Genomic DNA, 23613 nt, shown 5'->3' with positions numbered 1-23613 from the left:
GTGCTAAGCGCCTGGCATGTAGAAGGGTGCAATGAACGCTAGGTTGGTATTCTTACCTGCACTCAGGCTCCAGTTCTGCCCACCTCCAGGCAGTCCAAGGCTGTTCCTTCTCCCTGTTCAGGGTGAAATGGATGAGGAACCATAGACAAGGAGACCAGGGCTTGAAGAGCTTCAGAGACTTCCCTTCCCAGATCTCCACTGTGGTTTGTGATGGGTGAACACTGACCGCATTGACTGCATGACTGGCATTCCACCTCAAGCCCTGTGGAACTCGAACTTTTCTCTTCCTGGGCTGGTCTCCCTGCTTGTAGCTGGTTTACAGGGAGTATGAGGAACCCCAGGCCAGGCCAGGGATTCAGATGCTCCAGAAAGCAACTCCAAGTTTGGGTGAAGAGAAGAAACATCCAGGGAGGAAGTGCAGCAAGAACCTGGGGCTTCTCCAGGCTTTCCTGCAGGAGGAGGGGAGGGTGATGGAAGAGGGCTGGAGGAATAGGAGGCTTTGCATTTCCATCCATGAACGCAACAGATCCCACAAACTCCCTCACTCTTTGACAGGCTGGCCATACAGTTTATCATTGAAACCAGGACATTCTGACAGAGAAGAGGACTCTGTCTTTCATTTTGCTAGAACAATAGGCAAATACTGGGACAGTCCAAGGCACATCAGGATGCATGGTCACTTTGTTCCTCCAGGACTTTGAAAGGGGTCTGAATAGCGTCTTGGAGGTCACTGATTGTCCAGGGCAGTGACCCCCTCAAGTCCCCTCTTGGGAATCCTAGAATTTGAGTTTCCACCTTCCAGGAAGCCAGGCTTTGGTCCCTGCCCCTGTGGCTTCCTGAGAAGTCAGCAGGGGGCTCCATGAGCCTTGCCCTGCTGGACCAGGCTCCCTGAGAAGGTTCTGTGGTGGGGTTCAAGATACGCCGGACTCATCATTGGGTTTGTGTACACAAGAGCAGTACACTTTTTTGACCACAAGCTACGATAAACATGGTATTTTACATCATCATCATGTGTTTACCCCCCAACCATACACACACACTCAAGACTTGTTCTTCCCCATAGTAGATGTGACATATGCCAAAATTTCTCATTTTATTCTCTTCTTTCTTTTCTATTTGAAAATACATTCTTCTTTCTTTTCTATTTTGTTTTTTTTAAATTGCTGCTTCTACTAGTTTATGTTAATTTCACAGCCTGACTTTGTCCAGCATTTCCATAAATGGATTCTCATTTAAACCCCAGAAATATCCTTGGGTCATCCAAGGCAAACCATGGACCTCAGCCTGGCAGCTCCTGTGCTGCCACCTCTGCCAGGGAGACCGCCTTGCAAACCACAAGAGAAGGTTGTTAAGTGTACTGGCTCCAAACGGCTCAAGGATGGGCTTCTGCCTCCCATATCCCAGCTCTGAGACGTGGGGCTCATGGCTGCTCTGAAGCTCCGTGTCTGTGTCCATTACATGGAGAGGGCTGGTAGCTCATGGGATTTTTGGGACAACTGGAGGACATCGTACCTGAAAGTCCTGTGTGGGCCTGGCAGGCACAGGCTGCCCTGGAAGGTGCATGACCTAGGTGTTGGTCTGTCCCTAGCAGGAGTTCTGTCCTGAACTAAGGAAACGTGCAGTGAATGCATTAGGCTCCATTTCCCCTTGGCCTCCTGAGCAGGGAGAGGCCCACACAACCTGAAGGGCAGGTGCTCTCTCAGAGAAGGAACTGGAACAAGCTGGTCCCTGGCAGGCCTCCTTCCTCAGCGAAGGCACCAACAGGGCCCTGGAGGGTTCCCACAGTGGCCAGAAAGAAAGCCGCCTCCCCCAAGGCTCAGGAATGCCCAGAATGGTTGTTACCTCACAGCCTACAAGTCCATGTGACCCAGGCTGAGGGTCCCACATTCAGAGAAATGCCTGGGAAGGGGAAAGGACAAGGGTAGCCTGTGGCTGCATCTGGGGCCTTCCAGACTGACCAAGGCCGGTCGCTCCTCCTCCCAATCAGCTTGCCTGGCTGCAGCATAGACTTTGGCCACTGCCTGGGAAAGCTGAGCACAGCCACCGGTGCCAGCTACCATCCTGAGCTCTTGGCCTTCCCCTCAGCTCCTCCCTGGAGGCTGGCCATCTTGCTCAGGTCTGGCTGGGAGCATCAGCCTTTAGGCCAAGTCAGCAGCAGCCAGGGTGGACTGAGGTTTCCACCTGGCAGGGCAATGGGGAAGGCATGGAGAACCCTAGAAGGAAGGCAGGGGTTCCTATGGTTACAGGATCAGGTTTGGAGCCAAACAGACTCACATCCAAATCCTCACTCTGTCACTTCCCAACTGTGTCCATTTTTGGAAAGACTCAGCCTCGGCTTCCAGTACTGATTTTGTGAAGAACTCCACTTGGTAGTGTCTCTTTCCTCTAGGGCCCTGGCTATGTCCTGAGGTCTGGCCAGCCACCCGCTGCCCCATGTCAGGCCTGTGCTGGAGCACCAACAGCAGAGATCTGTTCCAAGGCTCAGGAATGGGACCTGTGGCCACTGCAGTCATCCCCTGGGGCCACCAGCTGCAAAGCCCAAACCAGCTGTGTCTGTCCCAATACTGGCCTGCGGTTTGCACAGGCAGCATGTGCAAGCCCCATTGGGAGCAGGGAAGCCTCGGAAGGAGAAGCCTCTAGGTAAGGGATAGTTCTTTAATTTAGGCTCACAGGGAATAAACACTGTAGTGTTTCTCATGTGCTGGGACTCCAGGGGGAAGGGCCAGACACAGGGGAGTCTGCAGAAGGAGTAGTGCGGGTAACTACTGATGTACAAACATTGGAGTGAGATGGACTTGGGTACCAGTGTGACCTTGGGTGTGCAAATGAATGCACACCCTGGAGGTAGTTTCTGTCTTCATTGCAGAGATGAGTGGAGAAAGCGTCCAACATGTTAACTTCCTATTTAGCTATTGTGCCATCATTCCAAATTTATTGTAGTACCTTCTATGTGCCAGTCACAGCAACTGATGGGCAAACACAACAAACCAAGTCCTCCCTTGCTGCACAGCACAGGGAAGCAGGCAAGAAATGAGCAGATGTGGTTGGGCAGTGTGATAGAGAGGAGTAGCAGCAGGAGGAGGCCGGGGGTGCAGCAGCAGGGGAGGAGGGGGCTTCTGCAAAGACTTTTCTGACAAGGCCATGGTGAGCAGAGGCTGCAGGAAGGGAAGGGTGAACCACGTGATGATATGCAGGCCAAGAGACCACCTGCTGCAAAAGTCCTCTGCCAGGGTGGGCCTGACCTGTTGAAGTAAGAGAAGGAGGCCAGTGTGGCTGCAGCAGAGAGGACTGAGGTCAGAGACATGCCAGGCTGGTGGGGCAAACCTTTGTAGGCTGTTACACCACATGGGCTGGGAAGCCACTGGAAGGTTTGAGGAGGTGGGCTGCAGTCAGCCATCATCACAAGCCACTTCAGCTGCTCCTGAAAAAGCCTGAGGGTGGACAGTCAGGGGTTAGCACAGTGATTTAAGCAGGAGACCCCCGTGACTTGGACCAAGACAGTAACAGTGAGAAGTGATTGGATTCTGGAAATCTTTTTATGATAACTAATTGGTTTTGTTAATGGTTTAGCTTGGGGTTATGTGAGAATAAAATCAATCAAAGATAAATATAAGGGCTTTGGCGTGAGCCACTGAAAGGACGAGTTGCCATTTGCAGAAATGGGGATAAACAGGTGGAAATTCAGAGTGTCATTCTGCATATGGTGCATTTCAGAGGAGGAGCTGGGTGTACAATTTTGGGCTGGAGACAGCACTCTGGAATTCCTTCACGTTTCCATGGTGTTCAAGACCAAAAGAATAAGTGAGTACAACTGGTGCTCAAGAAGAGCTAGGGGCCGGGTGCAGTGGCTCCCGCCTGTAATCTCAGCACTTTGGAAGGCTGAGGTGGGTGGATTACCTGAGGTCAGGAGTTCGAGACCAGCCTGGCCAACATGGTGAGACCTCTTCTCTACTAAAAATACAAAAATTAGCCAGGCATGGTGGTACACACCTGTAATCTCAGCTACTCAGGAGGCTGAGGCAGGAGAATCGCTTGAACCCAGGTGGCAGAAGTTGCAGTGAGCCAAGATCATGCCACTGTACTCCAGCTCAGGTGACAGAATGAGACGCTGTCTCAAAAAAAAAAAAAAAAAAGAAAAGAAAAGAAAAACAAAAACAACAAAAAAACAAGATGAGCTAGGAGCACTGAGCCCTGGACGCTGTCACAGTGAACTGTCTGGAGGAGAAAGAGGAAGCAGCGAAGGGGAATGAGAAGGTGCGAAGCAAAGAAATGGGCAAGAGTGGCCTCCTAAAGGCCAACCAGAAAATGTGCTTCAGGGAGGGCAATCAATAATGTCAGGCGATGCCAAGAGACCGAGGAAGCTTAGCATTGATAACTGGCCTTTGGATTTCCCAGCATGGGGCTGACTGGCCTCCTAGTGCCCGAGCAGCTGCAGCGCATGAGCCATAGGGTCAAAATGCTATTGGATGCAGGCTCAATGAAGGGAGAAGCGGAGAGACAGTGGGCATGGGGAACACAGACAACCCTTTTGAGGGCTTGTGTGTGATGAGAAGCAGGGATACTACAGAAGATGCAGTGGGATATAGTTCAGAGATCGTTTTCAATGTTGCCTTGCTTTGTTTTTGATAGGAGATATCATAACATGTTGGCAGGTTAATGTAAGCAGTGAAAAAATTATGGTGTAGTGGAAAGGGGAAGTCAGGAGAGGCATCCTTGTGCAGGTGAGGACTGCTTGTCTCCACTTCCCAGATGCTGTGGGCCCGGGAGGGGGGTGACAGCAGCTATAGTGCATACATATTGGATGAGTGGGTGGACAAGAGGTGAAGCTTGTGAAAACCCCCTTCTTCTTTTTTTTTTTTTTTTTAACTTTTAAGTTCAGGGATACATGTGCAGGCCTTGTTGTATAGGTGAACTCGTGTCATGGGGGTTTGCTGTGCAGATTATTTCATCCACACGTATTAAGTCCAGTACCCATTCATTATCTTTCCTGATCCTCTCCCTCCTCCTACTCTCCACCTTCTGACAGGCCCCAGTGTGTGTTTTTCCCCTCTGCGTCCTCCATGTCTTCTCATCTTCTAGCTCCCACTTATAAGTGAGAACATGTGGTGTTTGGGAAAACCCCCTCCGTAATGCTCCCTTTCATTCTGTGACAGAGGAAGCCAGATCATGAGCTGCAAGTTGACAAAGGAGAGGAGGAAGAAAGCTTAAGGAAAGGGAAGAAAGTATGGAACAAGCCCCATACTGGGCTGAGTAGAATCAGGCAGCTGAGCATGAATTTTAAGAATGGACAGCAGGGAAGAATTTTTTCTAAGCTCCGATCAGCTTTGGAGGTGCAGGTGCAGGGTGGACTGAGTGAGACTTAGCTGGGGAAGGTTAAACAGCAATTGACAGCTGAGTCCTTCATTCTAGGCCCCGGGCTCTTTCCATTCAGCTGCCAAGTCCACAAGCTCCACTTGCTACCCCGGGCCCCTCCATTCATAGCAAAAATAGGAGGGTTGGGGAGTTCAGACACTTCATCTATGGCTTCACTCAGCTTTGTTTCTGTTTGGTTTCATGGGCCAAGAGGTGGACACAATTCCTTATGCTCTTACATGTAGCAAGGCAATGGCCTTGAAATCCAAGAGCAGCTAAGATGGGAACCCCAGGGTTGGGCTCTGACTTGACCAGAGGCTGCCGCCCAAGGCCTGGTGCTGCCTTGCAGCCTGAAGAGTCAGTTTACTCATTAAGTCTGTGAAACAACCATGACTAGGCACTGGCAGGAAACCCTGAAAAGGCATTATGGAGCTTCCTCCTAGTGGGGGATGCCTAGGAGCGGACTCCACTTGAGGACAGCTGAGGACTTAGCTGTCTCCAGTTTGCTATGCTCAGCAGATACACAGACTGTGTGGTGGGCCCCAGCCTTCCCTATACACGCCTGTGGCTGTGCCAGAGCTCTCCTAGGCTGACAGATGTTCACCTGTCTCTCCACAGCTGATGCTGGGCAGGCAGGGTGGGTGCTGCCTGGGTCCTGTGTGCCTTATGTGGAGGCTTCAGGAATGCCTCTGGGCCTTTGATCAATCCTAATGGGTAGCAGGCACGGCTAGGGAATCTGTGTGGTCTAAATCAGGGGTCCCCAGCTCCCAGGCTGCAGACCAGTAGGGGTCCATGGACTGTTAGGAACTGGACTGCACAGCAGGACATGAGCTGTAGGTGGGGGAGCACTACTGCCTGAGCCCCGCCTGCTGTCAGATCAGCAACAGCATTTGATTCTCCTAGGACTGAGAACCCTATTGTTAACTGCGCATGCCAGGGATCTAGACTGTGCGCTGCTTATGAGAATCTAACTCATGCCTGATACTCTGAGGTGGAACAGTTTCATCCAGAAACCACACTCACCCCACCCTGTCTGTGGAAAAATTGTCTTCCAAGAAACCAATCCCTGGTGCCAAAAAGGTTGAGGACTGCTCGTCTAAGTCTTTCTTTGGAGCTTGCAAGTTGACCCTGGTGATGATTATTTGAGTGTAAATAGCAGAAATCCTCATTTTAGCTCCAAGATGATTTACTTGGAACACACAGAACCCAAGGCAGGGAGTGCGGCCAGACCTCACCAGGGACCAATGCCCTCCGAGGTTCTCCAGGCCCTCCATGGGCAGCCACAGGTTGCTTCCCTCTAGGGCTTCCTGGTCTTGCATCCCCACTTCTCTGAACCTGTTTCAAGCAGTGGAGGCTCCTTCCGCTTCTGTCTCCCGGCGGCCCACACTCCAGAGTGCCCGGTCCTCAGCTGCAGGCACAGAGAAAGGGAGCAAAGCCTGATGCTGTTGAATCACAGCCGTGTACTCCTGTGACAGAAAATCAGATTGGCCTGCAATATGCATCTGGTGTCCACTTCATGCAATCAGCCATGCTGAGGGGACCCCATCACTGTGGGGGTCCAGCTTTCTCAGCTGTGTTTGTGCCTCCCACAAGTGATGGGAATGAGGAGGCTGAAACCCAGTGCCCTGTGCCCCCCGTGCCAGACTCCCTGTGTGAGCTACACCTCCGGCTTCTAGAATAAGTCCCCTTTCCAATTCACAGGAGGATACCACCTGGGCTCTCCATGCCAGCCCTCATGGGCTCAGTAGACCACCCCTCCAAAGAATCCACTTTTCTCAGGTCTCACCTTCACAAGCACTTTTTAAGCGAATCCTCACTGATGCCTAAATTAGGGGTCTTTTCTGTTTTATGCTTCCCTGATGCCTGAATACACCACAATCTATGAAAATACCCACTTCTCACATGGCAGTCATCAGACTGCCGGCTTCGTGGAATTAGAGCGAGTGTGTCTTGCTCCCCACACTCCTGCGGTGCATCGCAGCTGTTGTTGGCCGAGTAAATGAGGGGACAATGCAAGCATGCCAGGACTCAGGCTTTCTTTCTGATGCCAGGTCATTTTGAAGGGTTGGCCCGTTGTTGATTCTCAGTGCTAGGATAGCAGTGTGGTGTGCTGGAGACACAGGGGATACGACTCAGTGACTTCCCCCCATCCTTTATCTGAGGGGCAGGCTCAGCTTCCAGGTCACTTCCTGCTCCCTTGGTCTCTGAGCTTTGTTAAGGGGCTCAGCAGAGGCAGATGTGGGTCTTATTCTAGCTCTGTGGACTCCAGGAAACAGGAAGTGAAGAGAGGGTACAAAATGGGGAATTTTTGGGGTGAGGGGTGGGCTTTGTCCTGTCCCTCAAAAGCTAGCTGCTTCCACACACTCTCCCAGTCTAATCCTCCTGACCCTTGGCAATAATAAGCTTCGGTGTTGCAGCTGGGAGACTGGAACTCACAGAGATCAAGGGATGCATCTCAAATCACAGAGGGAGCAGAGTGAATGGGACGCAAGCCCCAGTCTACTGATCTTCTGTGAAGCCTGCACAGGTCCCCTGACACCATGCTGCCCTTCCCAGCCTGCTCTAACCCTTCTCCCTTTCCCAGTCCATCTGCAACTTAGCGCCCACATGATGACCATCTCATTAAGTCGCGGGAAGGTTTGGCATGGGATGATGAGATCACATCTGGACCAATGGGGAAGAGGGCTTGGAGGACCAGACAATCTGACTCAGACATTCGGAACTTTCGTGGTGACCTCTCCTTTCCAACAAGATTGACTGTGGATGACAGAGAATGTGCTAGAGAGTGTTACGGGCTGAACTCTGTGAGGACCAGAGTCCGTCTGCCGGGCTCATCTCCTATGCCCCATGTCCAGGACGGTGCTGGCTAGTCATTGCTAGATGACGGAATAGTGTCTGGCTTCCAGCAGGGTCCCTGTGCAGAGCAGGAAACACACAGAGCATTGGTCCTCAGCAATTATCATCAGGGCCAGACCTCTGTTGCATTCTCCCAGGACTGAGAAGGACGGTGTGGGTTTCCCTCCTCATAGCTGTCAGGAAACACCTGAGACGCTTGCACAAAACCATCCCTTGTGGAGTAGAGGAGATGCTGACCTTTCATAAGCAATTCTAGCAAAACCAAAGACACTCAGAGAAAAGGGAGCACCTTTCCCTGCTAAGGATCAGCTGTCCAGAAGAGGCAAGTATGCCTGCAGAGTTCTCAGCTGTGATTAGCATGATTACAATGCCCTGTTTTCCATGAACCACTGTAGCCAGGATTACACAACCCTCAGTTTTGGGTTTGAGGGAAAAAAAACCATGTCCAGAAAATTCCAAGTAGTAACACTAATTTCAAACTGTTGGTGGCTACATTTGAGTACAGATCTTTATTAGGAAAATTATAAGTGCATATACATTTTTTCATTGGTATGACTTCAAAGTAGAAATTGTTGTTTCTCAAAGAGTTGTTTCTTATTTATTTTTTAAAGCACACTGCATATAGGAATCGGCCTTCTCCTGGACCATTTTCACATTATCTGGGAGATGCAATTGAAACAATACAATATACAGTATTCGTCACATTTAACACTGAATCCTTCACTGCTCAGAGACTGAGAGTTCAGCGAGGTTGCAAAATAACAAATTTTCTACATGGTTTTGTCAGTGGTCTGCTTAGGGGATTTGGAAGTTTTTAGGGAGTATTTCCCAGGAATGAGGCTCCTTCAGAATGGGTCAGGGAAGCTCTGTAGAGGGATCAGAGCACTCAAATTCTCATCCAGCTGGAAAAGGGTGTAGCACCTGGGAAAGGTGATCAACTCCCAGCCAGGGAGCCCATGGTGATAACACCAGTCAGAAGATCACACCATGGAAGGGTCCAATGAGATCCAATGGAAAGACTTAGAACATCTAAGGTTGTGGGTGGTGGGGGAGGAGGGGAACTTTCTGCTATTCAGCCCCTCTGCTCCTAGCTGAACCTTTTGTCTCAGGAAGTAATCTCTAATAACAAGCAGAGTGCCCTCTGGAGCCTCCTCGCTGGTGTCTCAGTGCCTGGACAGAGGGGGACACACAGCAGCACAAACACGTTGCAAAGACTCAATCCCAACACACAGCCAGTCCACAAGCCTCTGGCCCCTTCCTCTGGGTCCTGATGCAGAGCTGGCAGTGCGGGCCTCCAAAGAGGTTACTGGGAGCCCAAGGGAATGTCAGGTAGAGGCAACACCAGGTCCCAGGACAGATGAGGGATCCCTAGTCAACAGCTCCCTGACACACTTGACTAGCAGTTTGAAAGCAAAAAGAGATTTGGATTACAAGAGACTTTTCCCTTGCAAAGGAAGACTGTATTTAAATGCATATTGCTTTAGCTGGGCAGTCTCCACCAAGGAGCTGATTGTTAGCAGAGGAATTGTTATGCAAATAATCTTCCCTGCAGTTTCTACTCTTATCTATTTTCTCCCTTGGAGGAGAAATAGAAATGATTCCTTTCCTGACTGTAGTCAAGATTTAGAGTCATGTTTGTTTCCTCAACCAAGAATTCAATGGTCTAGGTTCATGGATTGGGGGCAGGTAAATCCAAGTTCTACGTGACAGATTTTAAAATACCTTGGATTACCTGGATAATGGCTGCCCCACTGAAAACTCAATTATACTGCTATAGTGAGAGGTTAATTTCAAAAGGTTTTGAAAGAGTTCTGTGTCTTTATAACTAATAAAGATCCCTCAGGCTCCAGCTTTTCAATGTAACATAGCCGGATTGAGGATTTTAATTTTTGTTTAAGGGACAATTTTGGTTGATGGATTTGCCTTCTGTCATGAAGATCCAATTTGAAATACTTATGAAAATACTTAACACATGTTACTAATAACTCTACAGATTATTAAATTCAAAAACATTTACAATTCAAGATTACGCCGCCATAATTTACTTCCTACTTCCGACATGTTACACACAGTGTCCTTGCTTTGACTTTCATGTTTTCCACTTTCTTCATTAATTTTTTTTTTAAACTGGGGTCTTTAATCAAAGGGGAAAAGTATTAGTAAGACTGAATGAAAAACAAAACAAAAACCCGCAAGTGCTTGCCTTTGTCAAAGGGGAACATTTTAAGTGGCTTAGTACGGCTCTATTGACTGTCCTCAGTGGAAGGGGAACACTCCAAATGTCAGGCAGGTTGACTTACTCTTTGCACAGCACATCGCTCTCTTAGAGAAATGTCCTGTGGGAAGGGCCCGAAGCACAGGTGACACGCAGAGCAGAGAGGGCCCAGGGAGGAAGGCAGGAGATGATGGCAATGCCAAATGGTGAAGAAGATGAGGTTAGATGTGAATTGGGAAGAAATCTTCATGTCCAGGATTGATTATTTTATGGGCTGGGTTTTAAAAACCAAAAACAAGTTGTGAATGCTTGTTTTCTGCAAGCACTGCTAGGCTTGGCCCTAGTTTGAAGGTACTGACAGATGAGGGAGCACTGATGGGGCAGCAAGGCTCTGGGGTCAACCCTGGTGCACACCAAATTCCCTTGGGCTTTGCCCATGGACCCACCATGGTTTTGTGATCAGTGGGGGAACCAAGGTAGTTCACCCCAAAGGAACACGGCTCTGATCAGGACTGCACTCTAAGGGGAATCTCCTCGCTCAGTGGCTCCACAGGGGGAACAGTGCATGCATCAAGACATTGGTCACAGAGGAGGATGCTGGCTTTGAACAAAAACACAAGATTGGACAATGGACAATATTTCAAACAAGACACAGATGTGCACAGTTTTCAGGTAACACAAGACATTTTCATTTCCTGCTTGGTGCACAGTTTATATGAAAGCTTTGGTCCTGAGAGTCCTTTTGCGGGGCCATGGAGACAGTCGTGGACACACATGATGATGGATGAGACACAGAATGATGAGCAGAACGTGGAGGATGTGGAGGTGCTCGGGATGAGGGCTGGGTCTCACTCTGCCCTGACCTCACACTGCTGCCTCAGCTCAGGGTAGCCCTGCTGCCCTTCCAGAAGAGGCAGACTTGGCTCCCATGTGGATGGAGAAGTGGGTGAGCCTCCCGTGTGGCCCTCCACCATCCCATCCCAGAGAAGCCTTCCCTAGGCTTTGCCCAGGTTGACTGGTCCTGGCACCCACAGGCATCCCTCCTGGTGGTTCTCCACCCTAGGGCTGACCATGGGGGTGAGGTTCCTTCAGCCCAGTCTCCCCATCTGCACAGCTCAGAGAATACAAAACCCAGGAGCCCTGAGTCAGAGGAGCGGCTCCATGGAAAGACACTCTAATAAGGCAAGTACAATAATGGCCTTAGTCTAAGCTCCTATGTGTCACCAGTGACACTGAATAATCAAACTAAATGAAAAATAAATGTCATGTATTTTGCTACATAATCAAATGGTGAAAATATGGCAAAGTGTGCAAAACAAAGCCCTTGGCGATGCCTGGGACCCTGCCCTGGCAGGGGAGGCTGTGGCAGGCCCTTCCCTAACACTGGTTTCAGAGCTGGGCTCCTACTGTAAGGGTTCCTCAGGCGTCTGACCCTCTCACATCTTGAACCTCCTGTTGACAAGAACAGAGGGAAACACCATTAAGGCAGGTTCCCCCCACACCCAGCTGGCTCCTGCAGGGCGACTGCCTGCGTGGAGACCCTGGGGCCACTCCCTACTTCCAAGTTGCCACCTTGGCCATGCATCTCCCTTCAGAGGCCCTGGGACAGCAGAGGGGAGGGGAGTGCGAGACGCAGCCAGGCTGAAGCGGAAGGACCCATGGACAGCAGAAAGCAGAGAACAGACACGTGGCAGACGCATGAAGGCACAGAGAGGCCCATCAGAGTGGCCATACGACGGGGACAGGGCACACTGCTTACCCGGCACTGGCGTGGGACTGAGGCTCAGGATGCTGCTGCCCTGCATCCCGGCCTCGGCTCTCCCGAGAGACACTTTCATGGCTTCCAGTAACCCCTCGCCCTCGGAGCCTCTCAGCCAGGGGCCATGCCACTGCAGGTGGCCCCAGGTGGGGCTGCTGGAGGTGGCACAGGGGTGGGTGCACAGGCGGCCAGGACCTCCCAGGAGGAATGCATGCTGGACAGAGTAGTGACCATGGCGCACCCCTCATTTGGCTCTGACTGGTGTGAGCACTTCCTATTTTCAACCCACCAGGAATCCCGGTCAGGCTCTTTGCTCTTCCACGGCGACCCTGTCTTCAGCAGTGGGTGTACCACCTGCTCCCAGGAGCTTCATAAGCCACTTGTAGGCCACAGTGAGCCCCCAGGGCATGTGCAGTCACATCAAGACAGGACGGACCTTGCATGCGTTCTCAAGGTGGGACCCACTCTCAGTCCCTGCAGACCCTGCTCCCCAGGATTGTGACGGGAGGGAGGCAGCATTGCTTGTCACTGCAGCAAGCAGTTTGTATCCTCAGGCAGCCTTAGCTGGGCCCTCTGTCCCTAGGGAGCCAACAGCTTTCCATGCTGACCAGGACAGACTGGCCACCCCTCCCCAGGCACAGAGCCCTGCCGCATGTGGAGTCCAAAGAACACAGCCAAGTAGGGGGGCACAGGTTGGCCCTTTTGGGGTGCTTTTGTCAGAGTCCCATGGACCAGAGCAGCTACTGGCTTCCACGGGAAAGATGGCAGCCCCAGGCAGCCCACCCAACAGCCCTGTGCCTTAAGACGTGGGGAGGGCAGAAGACTAGGGCACCCCTGTATCCAGGGCTCAGGCCTGTTACCCCCAGTGCTGGCAAGAGGAACGTAGGCCTGGAGAGTTGTCCAGATAAAAGGGATAGTGGCTGGAAACAAAGGCCTTTGGCTGAAGCATCCTAGGATGCCTCCACAAGGAGGAGAAGGCATGGCTGTGATCACAGGGAGCTCATTAAAGCTCAAGGGGACACGGCACTCCGGGTCGGGGTGTGTCTGACATGCAGGGGTCTTGGTGGGTTTTCTCCTGAATTCCATGTGCTCCATCCTCCAACCACTTCCTCTTTTTGCATTTATTAAAATTATGACCCGGGTTCGGGGTGCAGGGTGGGCAGGTGTTTATGTGAGGTGGAGAAGGGCTGAGAAATTCAGTGCATCCTTTTTCAGAGCACTACTGAAATGGGGGCCTTGCTCTTCCATCCTCCCAGTCCAGATTAGAGAAACTTGGCAAAAAATCTCACATATACATCTACATGGGCAGGGAAGGAGGGTGCAGAAAAGTTCTAGAGCTTAAGTGGCATTTGCTTTAGGCAGATAAGGTATTTCCCATGAATGAGGACTGAGGCAGCTGCGCTGTGCAGCCGGAGCACACGCCATCACACAGGAGGCGGGAGGGGACAGGCTGGGATCCCCAGGGATTCAGGACCCTTGCAAAGTTCCATAGCACATCTGTCCTCCACGTGGGGGACCTGTTTAAAGACTCTAAAGAGAATTGCCCAAAAAGGAGCTCCCTGAGAAGTATTTCCACATCTGCTCTCTGAGAATGCAGCATTCCCTCCGGCTCACCCCACACAGTTTGCAGAAACCCATCCGGGCTGGGGGATAAAGCCACTCCCACAACCCAGGAAGGAGGGGCTGAAGAAGCCCCTTCCCAGGTGGAAGAGTGGTGGAGGGAAAGGCAATGGGTATTTGGAAAAAGCTAGGGCCCAGCCCTGAGGGTCAGTCAGTTTTCACCTTTCCTGAGGGCCACAGAGGGGTGGCACACCCCCTTCCTGGCAAGGCCACCTCTACTGGGCTAGCAGGCTGCCCTGCACACTGGCCAGGTGGCCACAGCCTGGTCTCCACAGGAATGCAGGCTGCAAGTGTGTGGAGCTGGTGAGCTCCCCAGTGAGCGTGGGCCTTCTAAGAGAGGAAGTGGAGGGTGAGCTGAGGGGTCTCAGCAAACCTGGGCATTCCTGGAGCTCCCAGGCTATTCTGGACAGAGTCCTGAGCACACAGGCTCTGCATCACAGACCCCTGCCCCAGTCTCTGCACAACTACTTTCTTCATAACTTAGCAGACCAATAAGGGCCTTTGAAAGCACATAAATACAGAAGCCGGTGTGGCTGGCAGGGCAGCAAAGCACTGCTCCCCCACGGAAGTCTGAGACCCTGCCCGGTCTGCATGGGGGTCTGTCCTGGAGGAGGATCGAGCAAATTTACAAAGCGCCGAGAGCAAGTGCACTGTGGTCCATCTCGAGGTGGCAGATAACTAGTTTTTCCTTTTCTGGGCAGCCTTTCTCTTCTTCTGTCGCTTCTTTTTTCCTATCTTTTCTTTTTTCCCCACTTTTTCTTCTCTGCGCCCCCTTAGATAAAATTAGTAGAACCATTAATAATGTGGAAATAAACAAAAGTTCGTCTCAGTCTGCATACGATTTAACACTGGCCCATGTACCAGTTAAACTGTGCTTTCAGTCTCAGACCTGGAGGCCCCTGGTCAAAGCACTGTTTATCAGTGATTTACTAAAATAAATTGGACATTTCCTTCCATTCAAACAAATGTTCCATGGGCTCCTAGAACACCTTTGTGAATGGGTTACAGTGACTGCCCATCTGCCAACCTGAATCTGGTTCCCACTGGGGACAAGGAATCCTCATCTCAGGGTACACCCAGGGCCTGGCTGGCCATTGTGGTCCTTGTCACCTTGCCCTGCCCTGCTCTCATGGGACTTTTTCTCCTCAGTGCAGGGCTGAACTCTTAGCTTTCTCTAAGAAATGCCTGCATTTGGACATTTGGAGGCTGTGGGCACCAGGTTCAGACTGCCATTTGGAAGAGGAGAAAAAAGGCAGTGGTCCCACCTTCCCCTTTCTAGACGCCTGTGAACACTCCTGGGAATGAATGCAATTGTTCTGGAGAGCAAGGGAGAGAGCTGGTTAGCAGATTTTTATTAGAGCAACTGGCTCGTGACTGTCACATTAAAATGATTCAAGCTGAATGGTATTTAATGATTTATGGGGTGAGGCCACCTGTCCCTGTGAAAGCTTGATATTAACCACGGCCTGGAGTCATGGGATTTTTACATGGGAAAATGTGAAAGGTTGATATTACTAGGGTTGAGTCTCTGGGGATTACATGGGGATGTTAGGAGAACCGAGGAGGAGGAGGGAGGGAAGAGGAATTAGTGAGTCAAATATTATTCTTCAGAAAACCAGCACTACTATTTCAATTGGGTTTAAAAAAAAAAAAAAAAAAAGATCCAAAAACTTGAGCTGCAGATCTAATCTGCTCGTGAGAAAAAGCCCATACGTGGGCTGTGAGAAGGGGTCTCAGGCACCTGACCGCAGGCAGGCTTAACTGTATAAACCAGAAACGTCTATGAGCTCCATCACTAACAACTAATGAATTTTATTTCAGGTAAATAAATTCCCACATACAGTAGGAGGTTTATACCATGAAACAATTAGCATTTTATTGCTAGTGCATATAATGTCACATTTGATACAATTTTAGTACAAGTGAAAAAATACACTGTGACTAACATTGAAAAGCTGCAATCACATTTATATATCATATATATTTCTTTACAAATTGCCAGTAGTTTGAGATAATAGAGAAGTATAAACTACTGACATTCATATGGCTCCACTTCAAATATATGAATTGTTCGACTATAAATATATTCTGAAATACATTTGTTTTCTAAAGAAACGTAAAAAAAATGTGCACAAAAATATATATAAAAAATGCCTTGCAAAAAGTTACAAATAACACCAGGACCATCTGTGGATCGCATTTATGCATGGAAATGTCATCTTGCCAACAGTTCTGATTGGAACCTGAAACCCTGCTGTGGCTTCAGGAGGGGGCAGTGGCAAGATGCTGGTTTATTCATTGATTTTTTTCACTTCTGATTTCAGAAACCTCAGAGTTTGTAGTGCCTCCATGGCATACGTGGGCTTCAGAGGCAATCACAAAACCAAATCGCTCAAAGCGAGCTCTCAGATTTAAAATTGCGTTTGATTCTGTAAAGACTTGTCTTTTGTGGGTAAGCAGGGGGACCATCACACATCCCCAGGACAGGGCCAGCTCCATTCGGGAGGAGGCCAAAGATAGATCTCACAGAGGGCCCAAGCTGGGGGGCAGGCCCTGGGAGGAGAGGGATGCAGGGCACGAGGCCCAGCGATCACCCTCTTCCCGGCTGGTGCGGCGCTGATCAGGCTACAGAAATGAGAAGCAGAAGCGGGATTAAGCATGCTCTCGGAGTCGGAGAGAGGGTGGGAATAGCTGGGAGAGGGGTCTCTGAGCACAGTCCCAGTGACAGTGGCTTCCACATGGAGCCCACAGAGCCAATCATTGAGGTTGAAAGAGGAGGTGAAGGCAGTGGCAGTACCCAGCCCCGGTTGGTATCTGAGCGCCACAGAGGCCTTCCTCCTGGGAGGGGCGCTGCTGCAGGAGCCTCAGTGTCTGGAGGAAGGATACTTTTTGTAACTCCCTGTTGAGCCACCACCTGACTGTGCCCAGACTCCCCAGGGGACAGAGGAGATGCTCCAAACAAGCCAAATTCAGATCTTGAAGTAATCGTTGGTTTAAAAAATGAGAATGAGAATGATGATGATTGTGATGATCATGAAGGAACTAACTGCTTGGAAATGCTATTGATAATACCATTTCTTTCTTAGAAAAACCCCAGTAATAAAAGCTCCAACGTGCACGGGTACAGGGCATGGATGAATACAAGCTGCAATATCATACCGTACGCTATAAATGCGGTGTCTAAATGCTGGCAAACCTCAGGCCCGATCCCAGATCAATGTGCCCACCCCACACACACACTGGGTCCTCATGATTAAGGCTCCCTCCCCAACATCTTTGCCTTTTCATCTCTCACAAAGTTTTAGTTTTCCTCAAGTGGGTCTAGCGGAAAGTCCTTTTTGGCTGTTGTGCTTACTTGTTTAAAGCTTTCTCCAGGTACTCCTGAATCCACTTTAGCTTCGGGTCAATGCACACTTGTCTGTTGTTGTTCTTCAGCCGAGCTCTGTGAAAACAGAATGGCAACAGTGTGCGGCTGCACAGGAGGAAGGCGCTGCTGCACTGTGTGCATCCGCTCCCCCAACACCCATCTAGGGCCCTTGCTGGCACCCCGTGCTCCACTTGGCATGCTCAGGCTCCAGAGGTGCTCCCGGTGTGCTGGGGAAAGCTCGGCGCTGGCAGTGCAGGAAGTTCCATTGCAGAGACACGGAAATGGGAACAGAAGTCTTTCCGTGGCGGTGCAGGGGGAATTCATGTAAGGGAGCATTTGAGCTGCCTTTGAAGGGTAAGTAGGAGCTTGGAGAGTAAATAAAGGAGAAGGGAAAATCAGAAGCAAATACGCCAGGGGGGTTATCAAAGCACGCAGAGGACACTGAGGAAGGGGAGTACAGGATGCTCTAGGCGCCTGTGGAGGGGAGAATGGAGAGCAACAGATGAGAGGTTTATTTGGATGGGTCATCTTGATAGACATAGGGCCGACTTAAAGATGGGCATGAGGAAGCCTGGAGGCATGAGGCCTCCAGAAGTCACCGCAGTCTGACCGGGAGGGTGACCAGCCAGGGAGGAGAGGGGCAGTGCAGGTGGCTTACCAGAAAATAGTTTCTAGAAAGATTTTACAAGTTCACTGAATGTTTCTTGGTCTCATTTGTTTTTAAGTTCACACTCTCAAGAGCTTCCCTACAGGCAAATTCCTGGGGAAGGCCTGATTCATCTCTCTGGATCTCTTGCCAGAAAGCCCCAGGTGCCAGGGAATGTCACACAGCCCAAGTACTTAAGGGTCTTGAGGACAGCTAAGCCCCAGCACAGTGGCTCAGGGGCACCCAGGGAGTCTTCAAGCAGCCTGTCCATTAGGTGAAGAGGGTTACAGAGGTGGGTGTGGCTCGGAGCAACCCACTTCGGGGTGCAAATCTAGGCCCTGCCGTTGTTAATTTAGTGTCTGTTCAGACCTGAGAATTGTATTTGGCATCTTCAACTTCAAGCAGGTCCATGCTAGCTAAATTCAGTATCTTTAAAATACTCTTCACAAGAGATAAAGTATCATGTTGTAGACAAAGTACTGAAAAAACATTCATCTTCTAGGGCCCTAAAATATACTGTAAATAACAAACACATTCAAGGCAGTAAAGGGTTAACTCAAAACTAAAAACAGTTTTCTAAAATCAAAACTAAAAACTGTTGGTGTTGGGTGGAAAAGTCTTTGGGAATTTGTAGCTTTGGTTCCAACTGCTGTCTCCCCACTCCATTTTTTGCACTAGGACTTCTGAGCAATCAAATCCTCTCCAAGAGACTCCCCGAGCCCTTGCTTCCCCGTGTTCAGACACAGGACCTTGTGAGCATGAGAGGGCCAAGCTCTAGGCTTTCAAGCACATGGCTTTCTTCGTGCACTTCTTGCGGTTTTCTGCACCCAGCTGAGATTCTCTTGTCTTGTGGATGTGTGATTTTGGTCTTCGTTTCCCAAATGAATAAAATCAAATGTTAGCGGCTGCCATCCACACCAAGTAACACCAAAACCTCATATGTTGTACTTGAGAAAATACAGGTAAGTGAGCTGAAAATGTTGAAGTTTCACCCAATGGTTAAAGAGGACTTAAACTGAATTTAGGTCTTGTGAGTTAACGTTGGGCACCGGAACCCCGAAACCGGCAGGCAATTTATCACTGTTATTAACTAAGGGCTGGCTAATTTAGTAGGCTTCAGTCAAAACCCTGGCAAAGCCCATAGTTTCTCCAGCATCTAGCTGTGTGCTGTGCTGAAGAAAGGAGGTTTGGAAAGAAGAGAGAACTACCACGAGCACAGCAGGGTGTGCAGGCCAAGAGCAGCTTTTAAAATTCATGCCTGGTGGCATACTAAAGGTCCTCATGGTAAAAATAGCTGCCACTAATTATGCCAAGTTCAAGGTTGGACACTTGGCTTATGTCACTTCTACACCTTTAACAAGACTTGGGTTAGATGTTATTATGTTCGTTAGACGCAACTTTGTTCGTTACATGATGTTCAAGACTTACACAATCTGAAGGGCACAGTTCGGAGTGTTGAGAATTTTGAGATGCTTGACATTGGCTCTGGCAACATGGCTTTCGAAGAATCGGCATGGGCATCTGTAGCTCAGGCTGACGGGCTTCCCTAGAAGAGGTAAGGAGAACAAGGCACTTGAGTACCCTGCCAGATTTTGGTAATGTGTGTCTGGGTCTGCAGCAGTTGGTGCAGCCATTAAGGATCCAGAGACGGCATCACCGGGGTGAGTTCCAGGTTACTGGTGCATTTTGGGAAAGGCCATATCCTCAGGCAGCACAGTGAGTTCTGGCTGAGCTCAGACTCAGCTTCTACAGGGCCAGAAGACCAACAGGCCTGGGGAGAGCTGGACCCTAGATTAGGGGGGAGATTAAATTAGAAGCCACCTGCTCAGTGTCTCAAGGTAAAGGTAGTAATTATCAGAGATAACGGTTTCAGTCCAAGGTACTGAGATTCTCAGTTACTCTTTGTAAAATAAATTCCTCAAGGGACAACTGAGAAAGATCTCTTTACTCAGGGAAAAGGAAGGAGGACAAGAGGCTCCAGGCTCTCTGGCCTCTCTCCTCTGGCCCAGGCCTCTAGCCAGGAAGCACAGTAGCGCTCAGGAATGCTGCCCTCCCCAACCCCACAGCCCCCTCCTCACATTCACCTAAAGCTCCAGAAGGCACAAAAGAATCCTGGCTGGCTTCCTACCTGTGAGTCCCCTGAGAGCAGGCCAAGGGCCCACCTTCTGCCCAGCACTTCCCCCAAGGCTTGGAGATTAGTGGAGCTGGAGTCAAATGTGGTTTTCATTGCCTAGGCAGGGATTCTGTGGCCTCAGGAATTGTATTAAGATCTTTACAAAATCACCAATTTACAAAATGCCATAATTGACACTCATTAGTGTAAATTAGCAAGGGGCTCCTGCAGAACCCACTGCTCAACCTTTAAATATAGAATTGCAAGCCCTGGAGGGCTGGGATTTGTGTGTGCTTTTTGTTTTTTCTTTTTTCCTTGCAGACTGTATCCAAGCCCCGCTTAATACCCCAAATTATTTGAACTTGTGGATCCTTTCATCAGAGATTAAATGTATGTCCAAGAATATTTAGTCCAGAGGTTTTTTTTTCTTTTTTTTTTTAAGCTTGCCTGTTTACAAAGTTCTGAGAGGCCTCTGTCTAAAGTTCTGCACCTTTGGGAAAGAATGCTGGGGAAGCAGGAAGAAATCTTGAGTAAGGGGCTCATTTTATTTTATTTTTTTCTACAGGCTGCAATCAATTGAAGGATGATGTGGACTAGGAACAGCACTGTGTATTTAGCCACCAAGTTGCAGGAAAAGGGGACCACTTGTCCCCCCACTTCCTTGTCCCCTGGACCAAATGCAACTCCCTGAAACCCAGGAGAAAGCCGAACATCAGGTTGCTGGTGACTCATGGCACCGGAGAGACCCAAAGCAGCCTTCACATTTGTACCTGATCTAACTCCGGAAAGGCACCTCTGGGGCTCACTTCCAGCAGCTGCACTGGGACCCTGCAGGGGAAGTCTGCACTGCACTGTAACCAGATCACCTGGGAAAGCCACCACCAGGTCCCCGGCCTGCAGCCTGGGTAACTGAGGAGCTAAACGCTCCTCTCTGAGTGTTGTGCCTCCAGGTTTCCCTGGATTTCTTTTGGGCCCTTCCAAGCTGAGGCAGGGGGTGGGTTGGGGGTGGACAGGAGAATAGGAGCCCAGTAGTGAGGCACAAGCCCCCCCCCACCACCCCGCCCCCAAGCAACAGTGAGCTTGAAGGTATGCAGCCAAGGGCAAATGCCGCAGCCGCCCCCGCTGGGGTGGGTGGGGCTGTGACTCTGCAGCGCCCAGAGAAGAGAAGCTCCTCTGGCTCCCCTAACCAAGCAGCAGTGATCAGGCCAGAAATCAGAACCTATTCAGAGCTCAACACACAGGCGCTCTCTCCTCTCCCCCTACACCCCCTGGGATTATCCGTTTCCTTCAAAAGCAATTCTTGTTTCTACTCCCAGGACCTAAGGCCCGCCTGTCAAGCAGCGAATTTCAACAGGTCTTTTTAAAGTGACAGAGCCCCCAGGTGTGCTTACCAAAAGAACAGGGTTTCGTGTGCACCTCATGTGCTCTTTCCTCCAGCTTTTTGTCAGTAAGACTAACTTTCCCAACCGTTCTGGATGTAAATCCGTGTACTGGCAAGAATCCTGACTGGCTTTGATGGTACCCGGGATTTGGGACCCGGTGAGCTTGGCTCCAGTTTTCAGAAAGCCTTCCAGTCTAATGCAGAGACAGGAGCCCAGCTGGCCCCTCCAAGCAGGCTTGGGAAGGGGGCCCACACTGAGTTTAACCCCGGGAAGCCCAGGAGCCCAGCTGCCTGACGGAAGTCAGCCAGTGGGGGAGGGGCAGGACCCCCGGCAGAGCTCTCTCTGTATTGCAGCTTAAGGACTGTGGGGCCAGAGGGAACACAGGCACTGCGAGGTGAGGGGGAGAAAAAAAAGCATTCTGGCGATGTGTACAAGGAGAAGCAGACCTGCCTGGAGCCTGGCCCCTGCCCTCGTTACTTGGCTGCCAGTGGGGCAACTCTGAAGGCCATGTCACCCTTCCCAGGCCAAGAGGAGTCTGGGACGGACCCCACGTCTCTGTGCTTCCCCCAGGTCAGCTGCACCCATAACTCAAGGACCGGGGTGCCTCATTCCAATCCTCTCTCCAGCCCTCTAGGGGAGGGGGCAGCACCGTTTCCCAGAACGGTGCACTGTGCCACCTCCACCCCCATCCCACCACTCAGTCAATAACCGCCCAAACCAGAGCCCTGATAGGAACAGAAGAATATCCAGCAATAAAATCTAGAAACATGCCCCATGACTTGGGGGGTCAGTGTGGAGACACTGCCCCAGGGACTTTTCAACAACGACAAACATTCCCAATTGCCTTCAGTCTGCGTCCTGAACACTTCTCAGGCAGTCCGCCACGACCCCGGGCGGCCCAACCTCTCCTGCCCGGCTCAGCTGCGCCGGCCCTGTTAACATCAGCGCGCAGTCCACCGCCAGTGAGGACGCCGGGGCCGCGTCTGCACGAACCCAATCGAGGGCTTGAGGCGCGCTGAGCCCGCACAGCCCGCGGCTGCAAGAGCACTCAGGGTGTCCTTCAACTCTTTGCAGGAAACTTCGCAGCCAAGGAAGCTCAGCGGCCTGAGCCACAGGGTTTCGTCTCGTGTGTTCAGAGGCAATAGTTTATTTTGGTTTGCAGCGGTGTCCTATGACAGGGCAGCGAGTTTTTCTTCAGCGAAAGAAAAGAAAAAAGCCCTCTCCCAGTGAAACGGGACACCACGGTTCCCAGTGGCTTAGGGCCTTGGAGATTGAACTTTGCTGCAGCTCTCATTCAGGGGCAAAGCGCTTGGCCGGCTGGTGACAAAAGCGCCTGTCTGCAGGTGTGTTTGGGGAGCTGGGGAGGGGGCGTGGGAGGCCCGGAGGGTCCGTAGGCCTCTCTCAGGTGAATCCGAGAAGAGGCAGGGAGGTAGAGGCTGGACGCGCGCCCAGATCCGCGTCGCTGCGGACCGCGGAGCTGTGCAGAAGCGCGGCCTGGCGGGTGGCACAAGCCCGACAGCTGCGCCGCGCAGCCCACCCGCACCTGGCCCAGAGCCCCGCGAGGGTGTGGGGAGAGGATAGGCTTCGCAGGGAGCCGAGGCTGCGCGGCTGCATCGGACCTCACAGCCTCGAGTCGCGGCATGAGGCGAACTTTGCAAAGCGCACTCTCACCATGCACCGCCCGACCTCCAGCACTGTGCTCAGCGGGACCTCGGAGCCCATTCGCCGCTGGAAACCGAGCTCCGCGCGGGAATGCAATGGCTGGGGGTGTGGGCGGGCAGGGGTCTGGGATCCGCGACTCCCCACCTCCGCGCCTTCCCGCGCCAGCCCCGAACGCTCCCTCGGGGCATTCCTGCCCAGTTGTCCCGCCTGACCTCGCTCTGCAGCCAGCCTGAGGTCGGGCGGTAGCTCTCTGCAGGTCACAAAGCCTCGGCGCAAAAGTAGCTTTGGACCCGACACCGCCGGAGCTCCCAGCGAAGCGAGCTGCCTCCACCCCCACTGTGCCGGGCGGCTCAAACTGCGGACGCAAGCAGAGGAGTTGTGGCTCTGCGCCGGGCGGGAGCCGGAGCTCAGACCCTCGCCAGGGCCTCCCCGCCTAGGGCACTCACCGTCGCTGAGGCAGAGCGTGGTCAGCACGAGGGCCAGCACGACCACGACCTTGGCGTTCATGGTGCTGGCTGGCGGGCGGACTAGCGCGGGTCGCGGGCCGGACGCAGAGCTGGCACTTCGGCTAACAGAGAGTGAAAGTGCGGCGGTGGGAGGCGCGCGCCGGGCGCTTTACATGCGAGAGCCAGGCGGGGCGG

General features: G+C 51.4%; 1 protein-coding gene across 4 annotated transcripts; it reads right to left on the bottom strand.

Moving 5' to 3' along the window:
* Positions 1–8698: 8698 nt before the first annotated feature.
* On the bottom strand, positions 8699–23557 carry CXCL12 (chemokine (C-X-C motif) ligand 12). Of its 4 annotated transcripts, XM_011953791.1 has the most exons (5): positions 23525–23553; positions 23419–23483; positions 19244–19361; positions 17211–17244; positions 15591–17021 (listed from the first exon to the last, which is right to left on the bottom strand). In XM_011953791.1, exons 2-5 carry the CDS (start codon positions 23477–23479, stop codon positions 16983–16985), a joined length of 252 nt encoding a protein of 83 aa, XP_011809181.1. In that variant the 5' UTR covers positions 23480–23483; positions 23525–23553; the 3' UTR covers positions 15591–16982. The 4 variants fall into 4 exon arrangements, with proteins under 4 accessions (XP_011809180.1, XP_011809179.1, XP_011809181.1 ...); XM_011953790.1 differs by lacking the exon at positions 15591–17021 and adding an exon at positions 8699–11875 and having other exon boundaries at positions 17158–17244; positions 23419–23557; XM_011953789.1 differs by lacking the exon at positions 15591–17021 and adding an exon at positions 14409–14574 and having other exon boundaries at positions 17158–17244; positions 23419–23557.
* Between the last annotated feature and the right edge of the window lie 56 nt (positions 23558–23613).

This window comes from Colobus angolensis, unplaced genomic scaffold, assembly GCF_000951035.1.
Source record: "Colobus angolensis palliatus isolate OR3802 unplaced genomic scaffold, Cang.pa_1.0 Scaffold370, whole genome shotgun sequence".
Lineage (NCBI taxonomy): Eukaryota > Metazoa > Chordata > Mammalia > Primates > Cercopithecidae > Colobus > Colobus angolensis.
The sequence above is the reverse complement of the archived record's forward strand: the minus strand, read 5'-3'. Positions and strand labels throughout refer to the sequence as shown.